Source organism: Lissotriton vulgaris, chromosome 7 (genome assembly GCF_964263255.1).
Source record: "Lissotriton vulgaris chromosome 7, aLisVul1.2, whole genome shotgun sequence".
Taxonomy (NCBI): Eukaryota; Metazoa; Chordata; class Amphibia; order Caudata; family Salamandridae; genus Lissotriton; species Lissotriton vulgaris.
In genome coordinates this window covers 216,443,393-216,457,391 of record NC_141695.1, presented here as the reverse complement: position 1 = coordinate 216,457,391, position 13,999 = coordinate 216,443,393, and the positions used below count along the sequence as shown (strand labels likewise).

At 47.1% G+C, this 13,999-nt stretch overlaps 1 protein-coding gene across 1 annotated transcript in view; it reads right to left on the bottom strand.

The window, feature by feature from the left end:
• Positions 1–1,726: 1,726 nt before the first annotated feature.
• KMT2B (lysine methyltransferase 2B) overlaps positions 1,727–13,999 on the bottom strand; it is a 1,030,490-nt gene continuing 1,018,217 nt past the window's right edge. Inside the window, exons 35-36 of the mRNA XM_086929980.1 lie at positions 5,059–5,188; positions 1,727–4,404 (exon numbers count right to left, since the gene is read on the bottom strand). Of these exons, the coding sequence (XP_086786106.1) occupies positions 4,129–4,404; positions 5,059–5,188 (406 nt within the window). The 3' untranslated portion in view covers positions 1,727–4,128. The remainder of the gene's footprint in view (positions 4,405–5,058; positions 5,189–13,999) is intronic.

Sequence of the window (13,999 nt, the reverse complement as noted above, 5' to 3'; positions counted from 1 at the left end):
CCTCGACCTGAGCCTTATGCAGCGTTTCGGCCCCAATGTCAGTTTGAGTTAGCTCCTCGCTCGAGCTATCTTCCATGGCCCCAAAGGCCCCGTCGTCGTCTCCTACCTAGTTTGACTTCTTCTGCTTCAAGCATTTCAGCATCCGCGTCGTAGTTGGAGTCGACCTCCGATGCAGGATTCGACAGGTTCTCACGAACCTCCCGGTCAGCTCCTTCATCATCCCCGGCATCGAATATGTCCACAGGCGCCGGTGCCGTCTGCTGGGCTTCCGGGCGCGCAGCGCGTCGATGCAGAAGAGTCTTCTTGGATCGAAAACGGGAACAAGCCATGCAGCTGGCTTCATCATGATCCGGCGAAAGACACTTGTTGCACACCGGGTGGACGTCGATGTGGGGATACTTGGAGTTGCACACGGGACATCTCTTGAACGGGCTCCGTTCCATGATGGTTCGTCGATAAGGCCTCTGGCGTCGACCGGGCCTTCAGCGTCGAAAAGCACGAGGCTTTTCGGGAAATCCGGCTCAGAACCGAGCTGGAAATAATCGGGCACCGAACGCAAGACTACACCGACGAAAACCTAAAGACCTTTTGGCCTTAAGAAAAGTTTTATATCGATTCAGACTAGAGTGAACCAATATACATCCGAACCCTATGGCGGAAAACAATCTGGGGATGGAGTCGATGCCAATGCGCACTGTAGTCCAGGGGAGAAGCCACCTATCTTGTGATACTTCGAAGACTCTTCCAGGACAACAATGTGCGATCATCCGGACCCAACACTAGGCGGCGATCTATGCACAGATATGAATTCAGCAGCCCACATGCCTCGAACCCACACTATACTCCCCCTTGTTCCCCTCCATGGCAGGCTTGCGCTCCCAGTCACGTACGAAGGAGGCTGCTGCAAACTCCTCCTAAAGCTTTCCACTCTGACCTGGGGTAAGCTCTATGTTAACAGTAAACTTTGTACCAGTGAAGAGTTCTTCGGAGCTACCCTGTTTACCCCCCTGGAACGCTTTTTCTATATAAGACAGACAAGAAGTTAAGGCCCTCAACCCCGTGCTTCCCACTGGAGCCTCCCACTATGACTCCGCTACACACCCTCCTCCAGAAAACTACCCCCACACATGTCGTTTCACTGCTGTACCGCACTACCCAAAGAGACTGTACACAAAACCCTCCTTCGGCTAGGTCCCGATGGGAGGAAGAACTCTGCTCCCCACCCCCTGACTACCAGTGGTCCTTCTGCTGCCAACAGACAGGGAAAATATCCACCAGCAGCATGCTGCGCATCATTCACTACAAATACATACACCGTCTCTATTATACCCCCGCGCACCTGATGCGCTTTCGCGACAGACCGCCATGACCGATGTGGGCGTGAGGGAGCAGATTTCAGACATCTAGCTTGGGATTGCCATCTCACCAGATGCTATTGGTCGGAGGTGTTGGTTGCGCTTGATCAGATGACGAGACTGCACATTCCTGGCTGAATGACCTTATATATTGCCAAGAACAATTGCACACTTATGCCGAGATCCTACTGCCTTCCTCCCCCCTATGTAAAATATGGTCTCCCCTCCAGTCATACCTCCTGGCGCAAGCTGCCACCAATGACGCAGATAAAGAGCCTCGACCGAATAGTTGACGGGGATCATGCATGGTATGAGTTTTGACTCATAAGGAACCTAGGGGCATATCACATAACACTTGCAAGACTATCTTCATTCTTTTGTCAAAATTCGCTTTATTTAAAATTATACGAACAAGGTCAAAACATCTCAACATCTTTTATTCTCGGATTCTTTAAATAGAAAAGTGCATAGGAAATAAACTGGCTTAGAAATGTTTGTACAAATATTTACAGCTGTCCTCTTCCGTTTAGTATTTTCAAACACAGTAATAGCTGAGAAATACGTCAAATTTAGAAAATAATATACAAAAAAAGGATAAAATATGGTGGTGATGATGTCCCCTTTTTCGGAGGCCATTTTCTTGATTCTGGGAACACGCAAAGGCTTATTAGGTTCTAGAGCACCAGTCAAGGGGATGGAGAGTGTGGCCCTTTCTGTACGATGCACTGCAAAGTACAAAATGGAGTTCAGGTTATGGATATGAGAGGATACCTCTACCAAACACTTCCACCGTCTACCTAAGTTGCTCATCAAAAGGGGAGAGAGGAAAGGCTTGAGGTGCCTTTCCTAAAACCAGCACCATCCTCCATTAAGGAGGATGCAAACTCAGCCACCCCACCATAGTCCGAAAAACACTAACATATGTTCTTTAACAAAATGGTGCTTCAGTGGTAGATTGTCTCAAAGCCCTAGGGGTGGGGTGCAAAGAGCAGAAGGAGCAGCTAAAAGGTGTAAATGGAAAGCAGCAATATCCATTGACTGGAGAAAAAAATGCATGATCGCAGAATATTGAGAAGAGAAACTCACAAGTACACAACCTGTGTGTCATTGAGAAAGGAGGATTTAGAAGCAAGATACAGCGTAGATGTACTTGTTTCACAATGATACTGCAGTATATTTGTACAGTTCTCAGGAATTGCTTGAAAAAGGCTAGTAGGTGAGCAACTAGTCACTCCTGGAGTTGAGGGTTCTGGAGTGCATCCGGATGAGACACCTCAGACTTTTATTTCACTTATGAAAGAGGTGACAATCAAGGTAGGCTATGGGATAGCTGCCTCTCATAGCCACCTTGAGCTCAGAAGCCTACATTGCCCAGTTCTCAGTACAGTTTTGTTTAGCCTGTTTGGGCCCAATTATGTAGACTATCATAGCAATCTGTCCTCGGTCATCAACAAACGTGTTTCAGCATACACAAGACGAGTTCAGAATTTACCCAGCCTAGATCATCAGTGGTCCAATCTCTCAGAAAAAGAGCCAGAGATCTTGGGCGAACAGAAACTGAGCACCACAGAAAATAGTTAAGCACAATACAGGAGAGGTAGTAGACCTATGTAAGCAAAGATGGGGTGTAACAGATTTTAAAGAGGACTCTCAGTGACAGACTTGCTGGAATAAGAACCTTAGTGCTACATACATGGAGGGCAAGGTAACCTTCATCACCAATGATTAGCAGGCCCAAAGACATTGGGATAGAAAGCCTTCCTGCTACAAATAAAAACACAAACCTTGGAGTCTGCATGAGCAACATGAAACAAAGTGAAGAAGGAACCATATACTCAGAGCCACGGACTGTGATAAGAAAAGGTCAATGAGAGAGTATATTAAGGAACATGGAAACAGCTTGTGCTGGTGAGAAGATCCACCAAGAAGATATATCTCACAAACGGAAAAGAGCAAGAGACCATGCCTGCTTGCCACAAATGGAAAATGTTAAAAAGAGCAATAGTAAACCAAAGGTTCAGCACAATCAGAAGAGATAGTGTGAATGAAGACAAGGGAATGAAAGGGAAAAGATAAAACAGAGTACACAATAAGAAAGAAGACTGGTTTCTTGCAAACAATTCCAGTTACCAGGGTTCTGAACCAGGGAAGACATTCTGAGACTTCGCTCTGAGTGCCAGTGTGTTGCTTGAAATGTAACTGTACAGGCATCAAGCTACCGGAATCTCATGTGCCTGCTACAGAAGTGCTGATTCACATGTGTGAGGCAACAGAATATTGTTTTTGTCTGGTGGCGATAGATTCATGCACCAAAAGTACTGAAACCTCTTCACAGAAGTGCAGAGTTAAATGAAAATAGATGGATCTCTTTCCATTGCGCTGTTTGTGATGGAAGTGGATTGCGCCTTCAAGGCATTTTGATGAATTGCAAATGTACAATTCTGGCTTGAGACCAACATTCTTGCACCAGGCTCCAAAGTGCTGATGGAATCTCAGCTGAGTTGCTCTTTGCTGACACTAGACCTATCTCAGACACTCACTTACAGCATGCCAAATCAATCCTTGAAGCATGAGTGGCAATGAGAATCTAACCAAGTCTCTGAGGTGCTTCTTGCACTGGCGTTAATGTGGCCTCCAAAGTGCTGCTTGCGAGGGCGCTGGAGCGTTGCTTCCAGAATGCTGCCTAGGAAGACACTTCAGTGTAGTCTGAGGCTTGCAATGGTACTGGAGTTACAGCTCAGGAGGAGATTCCTGCTCACCTCCCGCATAGATATCAGTTCAGAAAACGTCTACATTTTTTGGCTCCACAGTTGCATGGCAGCTTGTTGCTGGGGTCCTCGATGGGGAACTTGTAGTCATAAGTCAGTTCTTCCCCACGATAGATCTTGCGCAGGGCAAAGATGACTATGTGCTTCTGTCCCTCCACATGGATGACTCGGGAATAGCAATTTGGTTCACAGGAGTGGTTGATGAACCGTGCTGCATTGCCATGCATGGTAGCATCCACTACATCAAAGTCATCAATACGGAACATGTAACAGCCAATTCCCTAGAGAAACAAATAAAAAACATTTAAAACAGGCACAGAAAATAGTGAATTTACAATGCTGCTAACGTATGAACTTCTGAGGAAGGCTGCAGAAGCGGGATACAAAAATTATGTGAAAAAACAATGTTTTTCACATTATTATTTTTTAAGTAACTGACAGGGGTATTTCCGCTGTTCTTTACTCACTGCTCAAAGTCCCCACACTCTAAGGCAGTTTATGCCAACCCAAGAAAAGGTCAATTATTTGACTGTCCTTGTGAGTGACATCAGACGTGCTACAGACTGCTGTTAGTAGGAACAAAAGCACGTGTTTGTGCACATAAACTCCACCCGCCCACATCTCCCCATCAGACTCTAGCACACAATCTTTACCAACACACCTACCCATCCCCACACAGTTGGTCTCACCCCTACTAAAAGGCAAAATAGACCCATGAATAATACATGAAGTAATGTACCACAATAATAGTTTTAAAAAGAAATTTGGTGGACTTTCGAGAAATGAGAAATGTTTTTTCCTGCAGTTGGCATGTTGTGTCTTTCATCCTCAGTACAAATACCACTCAGTTTACAAGGCAATGGAGCTGCTTTTTCTAAACACACACACAAGGTTTTTGTAAAGATATTTTGGGACCAATGCCGCTCTAAACATACCTTGCCATCATAGAATTTCTCCCGCTTGTCTGTCAGCACAGAGCGAATCACAATGCCAGAATACTCTATCACCATCTCTCCTGCATCAATATTGCGTTTACAGAAAAGGCCACGCCCGTGGATTGCAGATCTGCAAGAACACAGCATGTTGGTTAAGAATATGCAGAGAAGGGAAAGGCATTGATGAAAAGGACAAATTTCAAATGAGTGAATCTGGAACAAATAGTCAGCACCTACATGAAGCCCAAGGAATACCTATTTAAGTTATGACAAAGTGCTTAAGATCAGAGCTTCAGTTTTTGCATGATTTTGTCAAAGTAATACTGGAGGGAACATTTCAGCTCTGTAAGAAATTGAGTTATTCATTGTGCTGGATGCAAAGCTTGCAGAATTAATAGTTCCCAGTGAGGAGGCCACTGTGGACCAAAGTTCACCATAGTAGCAAATGACTCTTAGGGTACCGAAGAGTAGCAGCCCAAGGCCTACACTAAGGGGAGGTGATGTGGGCTAGTAATCACCATTCACTGGCCTGCAATTACACTCAATACATGTTTAAGTCAGTGCTTTTTCTTTGAAAAAGGAAAAGTACATATATTTCACACACATGCCCTCCTGCGTGCGCGCGCACACACGCCCTTCACGCATGTGCACCTACACACATACCCACACACAGCGCACACAAACCCTAAATACTAGGCATTAATTTACAAACATAAGGTAGATAGGAAATACCTTTGGTGGCATTCAATTGGAGCCCTAATGGGTCAAGAGCCTCACAATCACAATACACCCCCCCCCCCCCACACCTATCCCATATCTCCACAATAAAGGGGGTGTGAATTTAAATAAAGGAGGCCTTCCGGCTTTGTTAGGAGTCACCACATCAGTACATAAGGCAAGCCTACTGGCTGTGTCAAGGGATCCAAAAGAGGAAGCGTAGAGGTGCTGATAGAATCACCCTCCTAGCAGTATTATATAAACAATGAGATTATATCAATATGTTACGGTGATTATTTTTCAGGTTATGTTATTTTGTGTCTAGTGAAATACTAGGCTCTCTCTTAGGTCTAGAAAGACGAGAGCACTATGTGCTTTTTAAAATACCCCTCACACACTAAAAAGTCCTTTAGTGTCATGCTTCATCATAGGGGTCTTCCCGTACCTCTAGCGGGGCGGGGCGTGCTGCGACCAACGAACTACGCGGGAGCACTTATTTAGTGACAGAAGGCTATGTGTTGGTGTAGGGGATGTCAGTGAAGTGTAGGGACCTAACATGTGAGTGCAAAGATTAGTTTAGAAGGTTAAAAATTCCCTGGCTAGTAGAAAAAAATAGACTTTATTTGCTTCTCTAGCTGGGAAAGTTAAGAAGGGGATTTTGAGGTAGAGCAGTAGCTTGCTACCAAGTCAACATGTTTCGTAAGCAGTCCCCTACTGCTTACTTATCAGGACCATATAGTGGTCCCTACTACAAATTGCTCAGTTCTAAAGTAATAAGCCTACCGTCCTACAAACAAGCAGCAAAAATAGGCTGACTGTTTGGGCTTCAGGGCGTGAGCTGGCCCAAGTGAAGCATGGTAAATTTCAATGAATACCAAAAATATTGACCTACTGCGGTCCTATTTCCACAAGTGTTCAATGCCCCATGAGCTTGCAGGCGAAGGGTATTCTGCGCGGTATAGTCACCGGTACAAGAGCAATGTCTTGATCCTACCCCCGTGTTCGGATATTTTTGGTATTCATTGAAATTTACCATGCTTCACTTGGGCCAGCTCATGCCCTGAAGCCCAAACAGTCAGCCTATTTTTGCTGCTTGTTTGTAGGACGGTAGGCTTATTACTTTAGAACTGAGCAATTTGTAGAAGGGACCACTATATGGTCCTGATGAGTAAGCAGTAGGGGACTGCTTACAAAACATGTCGACTCGGTAGCAAGCTACTGCTCTACCTCAAAATCCCCTTAACGTTCCCAGCTAGAGAAGCGAATAAAGTATATATATATATATATATTTTTTTCTTTTTTTTTCTACTAGCCAGAGAATGTTTAACCTTCTAAACTAATCTTTGCACTCACATGTTAGGTCCCTACACTTCACTGACACCCCCTACACCAACACATAGCCTTCTGTCACTAAATAAGTGCTCCCGCGTAGTTAGTTGGTCGCAGCACGCCCCGCCCCGCTAGAGGGACGGGAAGACCCCTATGATGAAGCATGACACTAAAGGACTTTTTAGTGTGTGAGGGGTATTTTAAAAAGCACATAGTGCTCTCGTCTTTCTAGACCTAAGAGAGAGCATAGTATTTCACTATACACAATATAACATAACCAGAAAAATAATCACCGTAACACATTAATAGTGTGTCAAGGGATCACCACATTAAAATATAAGGCAAGCAGATTGGCTTTGTCAAGAGGGTCCTCACATTATCAGACCAAAAATCACATGTTAAGCATCACCATGCTAAGCAATGTTTAACAAAAATCATTGTTGGCAACATACTTTAAACAAAAGCATTAAAAATCAATATAACATGTATGTATAAAGCCATGGAACCAACACATAGGGGTCCCTGTACTCCCAAGCTTTAGAGAAAAGCCACAGCTCTATGCAGGCTTTGAAAAACATGCAAATCTCCCGTACATTCAATGGCCCAGGAGACTTATGGGTCATGTTCAAAATCACTTGAGAGGAATATAGAAAACAAGTCTTTACGTTAAAGTATGGGCTACTTCCAACCCCAAAGCAGTGACTATTATAACAGAGGTTTCTTCCAGTGGGCTCCAGCATGGCTAGTGAAATCAATGCAGGGGCACATCTGGTGTAAGGTTTCTTTCTGTGCATTGGAGCAGATCCCTTTGAAGTGTAAACAGGACATGGCAAGGCATATCTCTTCCCCGGCCATTCTGTTAGGATGACCCACTCCTCTCTACACCTGCACCTCTTAGTCAACTGGCCCCAATACACATTTTCTAGTGGGAAAGCCATCTCCAGCCCAGGCATCTGGCCGCTCACAGAGGCGCCAGAAACCTTAGAAAGGGAAATTAAATTTTTTTTACAAGTGGCATTTACAAAATAATTTAAAATTAAACTTTACCATTAAATAGAATTTTTAATTACCATTAAAATGAGTGGACCAAGTTTTTCTCTAGCTGCTACCAATCCGACTTTAGCATCTGATAAATGTAACAATGTCGCCCAATGATTCCCTGTGGAAGCAGCCAGCCTTGCTTCAGTGAAAATCTTTTATGGGGGATATTTCCCTGCAAGGGCATATTCAACATTAATTTCTACAAGTCCAACTTTAGTGCAGTAGCACCGGGGCCTAGAAGTGTGAGCCTCACCGCACAGCAAGGGGGGGGGATGTCTCAGCAATCTTTATTGCTGCATTAGGGTCCCGACACCTTTGCTGCGCCAATGATTACATTGTATTAAATGAGGTCATCTCAATGATTCGCACCTCACCCTCCCAAAACCGAAGCAGCTCGAACCAACAAGCCCTCTCTCAGATACAGACTGGCCTGCAAAGAGGTCTACTTCCAAACACGCAGACAAAATGGGCATCCTGGTAGGCCCGAGCTCCAGCCTCACCGGACATGTCATTGACCACTTCCTACCCACCTTTCAGAGGCACTTTGCGGTCTCGAGGGAAGGAGCGAAGGAGAGTGAGAGAAGTCAGAGAAAGGAAGGCAAGATACAGAGAGAGCAGGGGTGGAAGCAGAGAATGGGCGCTGCAGAAGAGTTGGGGTGGGGATAAGTTACAGGCAAGCACGGTAGAGGAGGAAGCAGGGCTCTCGGATGAGACAGACAATTATGGAGGGAAGCTGCGCAGAGCTGCCACTTTCAGTTTGAGTGTCTGTCGTGAAGAGGAAGGACTGGACGCAGAGTGCGCGAGAGACCGTGGGATCCGGGGAGAGAAAGTGCCTGAGCCGGCGTGGAGAGACTGCCGAAGCTGCGCACAGACTGATAGCTCTAGCAGGGTAGAGACTGCGCCGGCAGCCGCACACAGGCTACGAGGGCCGGCAAGAGCCTCCTAATGCTATTTTCAAGCACACTCGTGCTTGTGGTGGCATCCGCCCTGGGGGAGCAGGCAGCGGCCAATTAACGTGCGCGCCACTGCTCGCTCCCGCAAGGTGGATGCCGCCACAAGCACGAGCGTGCTTCAAAATGAGCAGACCGATGGCTATAGGCCCTCCTAGAGCAGCGCATGCGCGCTGCCTAGGCGAGACCTAAACAACTTGAGGGTGTGGGCAAAGTAGAGTTGTTTTCAGTATTGTTTGTCTTGTATATACTTCATGTATATTTGTATGTCCTTGTGCAATTTATTTAATTTGTTTGAAGATCGGTCCCATTTTGTATGTGTGCCTTAAATCTACTTAGGCAAGATATCTTTTAAGTGTAGGAGAGTAGGGTCTGCAATCCTATGATCACCCAGATTTTTTGCTTTTGTTTCACTGGTTTACGACTTTCTCTGGCTGTGGGCCTGCCAATCAAACCCACAGCCTAGCTGTTCTCTCACTAAATTGACATGTGCACCTTCGGTGCATTACCCAATTGGAACTGGGCCACCTTGTCAGACCCTGTCACTCAGGGCATCGGTGTACCCAGGGCCTACCAGGGGATGAAGAATGTATTATGCCACCCCTGGATGGCCATCTAAATCTGACACAACTGGCTGCACGACAGCTGGGGCAAAGTGGTGTAATCGCCCTTTGCTATAGATATAGTATACCTATATCTAACCCCGAAAATGGACACACGGATCCCTATCAGTCACTCCTATGGCAGGCCTTGACAATCCTGAAGGCAGAGTGCTTGGAATCGTGTGAAATGGTGCTCTGGCATGAGCTGAGCCCGTTTGCAGCTCGCGGAACCAAATCCCAATGGCTGTTCCATGATAACGCGTACCATATACTCTTCAATGCTATCTGTGGTATCGCGTTATCAAAACATGTCGAGTAAGGTGTCATACGAATTGGGATACTGACCCCTCACCAATGCTGGCGACGGGGTTAGCATTCCACCCCTCTAGAGGGACACGACATGTACGTAACTGTGAACCCCGGTTAAAGTTAACTGAAGCCTAAGCTCCACAAAATGGATGCTGCCACCACAGACACGAGTCTGACCTCCTGCTGCTGGGAGTCCTTCCAGCTAGGAGAGCTTGGACAAAGGGTTTCCTGTCCGGGGCGGTGCTCGCACCATCCCAGACAGGGTTTTGTGTATCCTGGGTAGGCAGGGCTTTACAGGAAGGTGACTGCGGAGTGGCACCCCGGTGCTCACTACGCATCTGCCGGCTAGAACCAGTTCCAGGGGCACACCAGCCCCTGACCTGGGGAAAGTCCGGCATGGGAGAGGGGTGTAACCACCCCCCTTCCTGGTCCCACCCCTAGGGCAGGACCTAGTCGCGTACCCACCCCTTTCTTTAGGATAAAGGCAGGAGCGGAGACCCTTCCAAATTAGATCATCTTTGAATCAAGAAACTACTTCCTACGAAAGGAACTCTCGACTCTTCTCAAGATTTCTCCCTTGTGACTAAGGAGTTGTCGCCCTGCATCCGCAGGCACCATCTAAGAACTCTGCGGTTTGCTGCACGTCATTCCTCCGGAATCCGACTGCCCAGCTCGACGAGACCCGGCTTCCCTGGCACCTCCGACCTCTACCCACATCGTCAGCTCAGCTGAGATCCGTGGGTGCGACGAGACCTCGAGGGACCGGCCATCATCAGAACTGCACGACTTCTATCCAGCACGACCGCCGAGGGATCCTCTGGTGAGTGCTTTGGGGTCCGAGAAGCCCCGACCCTGAGCAGCTCCAGCACCGAAGTTCAGCCTCCCAGCATCTCCACGATCTGCGTGGGGCCCTTCTGCTTTTTGCTGCTCATCACGTTGTCTGGCTACTAGCCCGCTGGCTTGTGGCCTTCTCGACGACGCCCGACAACAACGCTGCTGGTCTGGTTGCTCCAGACTGGCCCTTGCTCCCTTCTGAGAGAGGAACACCCCGGACCCTCCTGGTCCACTCAAGACGCCATTTTAGGTCCACCACGTGGCCCTGAATTTGCCAAGGCTTGTTGCCCCAATCCTGGGCTCAGCGACGCCGACAGCATCAACCATCGTGGGACAGCTCGCACCTCCATCCTGGTCGCCGACAACGCCTCCTGGTCCGTGAGACTGCAGAGCCCAGCGTCGCCCACTCACCTAGTCGAGGTGACGATCATCCGGTGCCCTCCGACTACTGGCTAGTAGTTATGAACTTGGTCCCCTCTGCTTTCAGGTGTCATCCATCTTCGATCCAGGCTTGGATCTCTTCGAACTTTCTTCACTGGTCGCCTGCCAGCAACTCCTTCCTTCAGGCTCCTGGTTCGTCAGCGAGGATTCCCGACGTCTGTAAAGACCTATGCAGCCGCAGCCCCTGGGCTAGGTAACTTCGGCATTTCGGTGCCCCCGCATAGCCTCATTATCTAAGGGTCCAGAGTCACTGTCGCTTCCGACTTACCTTATCGGGTTCGCCCGAGAACACTAAACTTGCCGTGCCCTCGGGCATTTGTGTAGATTGTGCACTTGAAGTATTTTCCTAAGAGTTTTGTTGTGTGCTTAGTACCCTGTCCTCATAAAGAGTACAGGGCTGTTGTGACTTAAAATAAATACACTGTTTATTTTCATAACACTTGTGTGGTGTCCTTTCACATGGTGTTCAAGGGGTATATGTGATGGTATAACAGCTGGCTTAACACGCCCTCTAGAGTTTAGCCCCAAGACTGCTCGTATCCACGCTACTAGGATAGCTGGTCTAAGGTTGACTTACAACCAATCACTATAAGGGTCGTTTGGACTGATGCATAGTGATCACTAGAATAGTGAGCACTGCATATCAGGTCAACTTCTCACATTAAGTATTGCAGATTAGAGCTAGGGTAATTGAATGTTCCCTATGATAAAATAAAAAGTATATATTAATTCCTCCGTACCAAGCCTTTTTGTTCATGACTGGCACAGAACACGTCAACGCTGATGATCTGTCCAGGGACTTCCACCTTAGAGAATAAAACTCCCAAGAGGGTGGGTAGTTCTCCCTACTTTCAGTCTGAAGGGGACATGTGTTAAACGCATCTTTTGGTGTGTTTTCCCTGGCTTTTTGCTTTCTGACCTGCCAGTGTTTACTGTTTTTGCGGGTTTTATGTTTCTGCACACTATCTCAATGCTATACAGGTTTACTAGTAAGTCCCAACTAAAGTGCACTGTGAGTGCCAGGGCCTGTAAATCAAATGCTGGTGGCCCTACAGCATTGATTGTGCCACCCACCTAAGCAGCCCTGAAAAGGGGTTTCAGACCTGCCACTGCAGTGTTGCGCGCAGCTTGTAACTTCCCTTTCCTTACCTGTAAGTCACCACTAAGGTAAGCTCAAGGTACCCCTGTGGGCAGGGTGCTGTGTATGTTAAAGGTAGGACATGTACTGGTGTGCAACATGTACTGGTGTGCAACATGTACTGGTGTGCGACATGTACTGCTGTGCGACATGTACTGGTGGTTAATTATAGTGTATTTTGTTTTTCACCACTGCAAGGCTATCTGTCCCATAGGATAGAATGGGAGGTTACTTATATCATCTTATAAGTATATTCCATTGGGACATGATTAAAGGAATGCGTTACTTACCTGTAACTGCAGTTATCCAGTATTGGTATCTTTCATAGATTCACATGCCTGAATCATTCCCAGTCGTCGGGATGGGAGTCCCCGGTACATAAATAAAGTAATGTCACATAGACATATATACATAGTAATGGGCCAGAGGCCTCTCATTAGTAACATATCCATGTCCTTTTGTGAAAAGGACCTAACTTTGGCCAAGAGCCAATCCGCTATCACCACCCTCTAGAACCTTCCTGGAAGAAGTTCTAGTCCCTCAGATTTTCGTAAGCACAGTGCTATTTAGGATATTACTGAGAGAACTAAGGTGAGCCCTTCCAGGGGAGGCGGGTGGGTTGCATGTGAATCTATGAAAGATACCAATTCTGGATAAGTGAAGTTACAGGTGAGTAACACATTCCTTATCCAGTATTAGGGGTATCTTTCATAGATTCACATGCCTGAATCAGAGTATCGAGCAATAACAAGCACTTTTCAATTTTTTTTATTTTTTTTACTGATTTATAAAGCGCATAGCTGCCTCAGCGACGAGACGTCCCAGCGCTATCAGACACCTAGGAACCAGAGCCAGAAGGAGCTGGCGATACACCACTTACTTGTTGGGAGAAAGCCAAGTTTTCAGATTTTTGCGGAATGCCAGATGATTTGATATTACTCTTATCGAGAGAGGTAGAGAATTCCAGAGTTTGGCAGCCAAGTGGCCAAAGGAGTGGCTGCTGTCCCTCGCTCTCAAAATACGGGGAGCGTGGGCTAAGGCAAGGTCTGCCGAGCGAAGTGTGCGGCCTGGCTTGTAGTACTCCAACAGATGAAATAACCCTGGCGGAGATTGGCGTGCCAGAATCTTATGGGAATAGCACAGTGCCTTGAACTCGATCCGCTGTTTGACTGGCAGCCAGTGTAGTCTGGGAAGGACCTGGGCCACTGAGTGCGATCTAGGCAGGGCGACCAGCAGCCGTGCTGCAGCGTTTTGTGCCCTTTGCAAACGTTGGATGCTCGCCTTATCGGCACCAAGATAGAGGCAGTTTGCATAGTCCAGTCTGGACACTACAGACGCCTGGATAATAGTCTGTCGCACCTTCGGGGGAAAGAATCCGAGCAAAGGTCTGAGACCGCGCAGAAGTCCAAAACAAGTCCTTGCGACGGCCTTTGACTGTTTGTCAAAGGACAGATTGTTATCAAACCATATGCCTAGATTTTTTACAGTCTCCTTGGGGGAAGGGGCGGGCTTAAGGCGATCTGGCCAGCACTGATCGGACCACAGCTCGCGATCCATGCCGAAGAGAAGAATCTCAGACT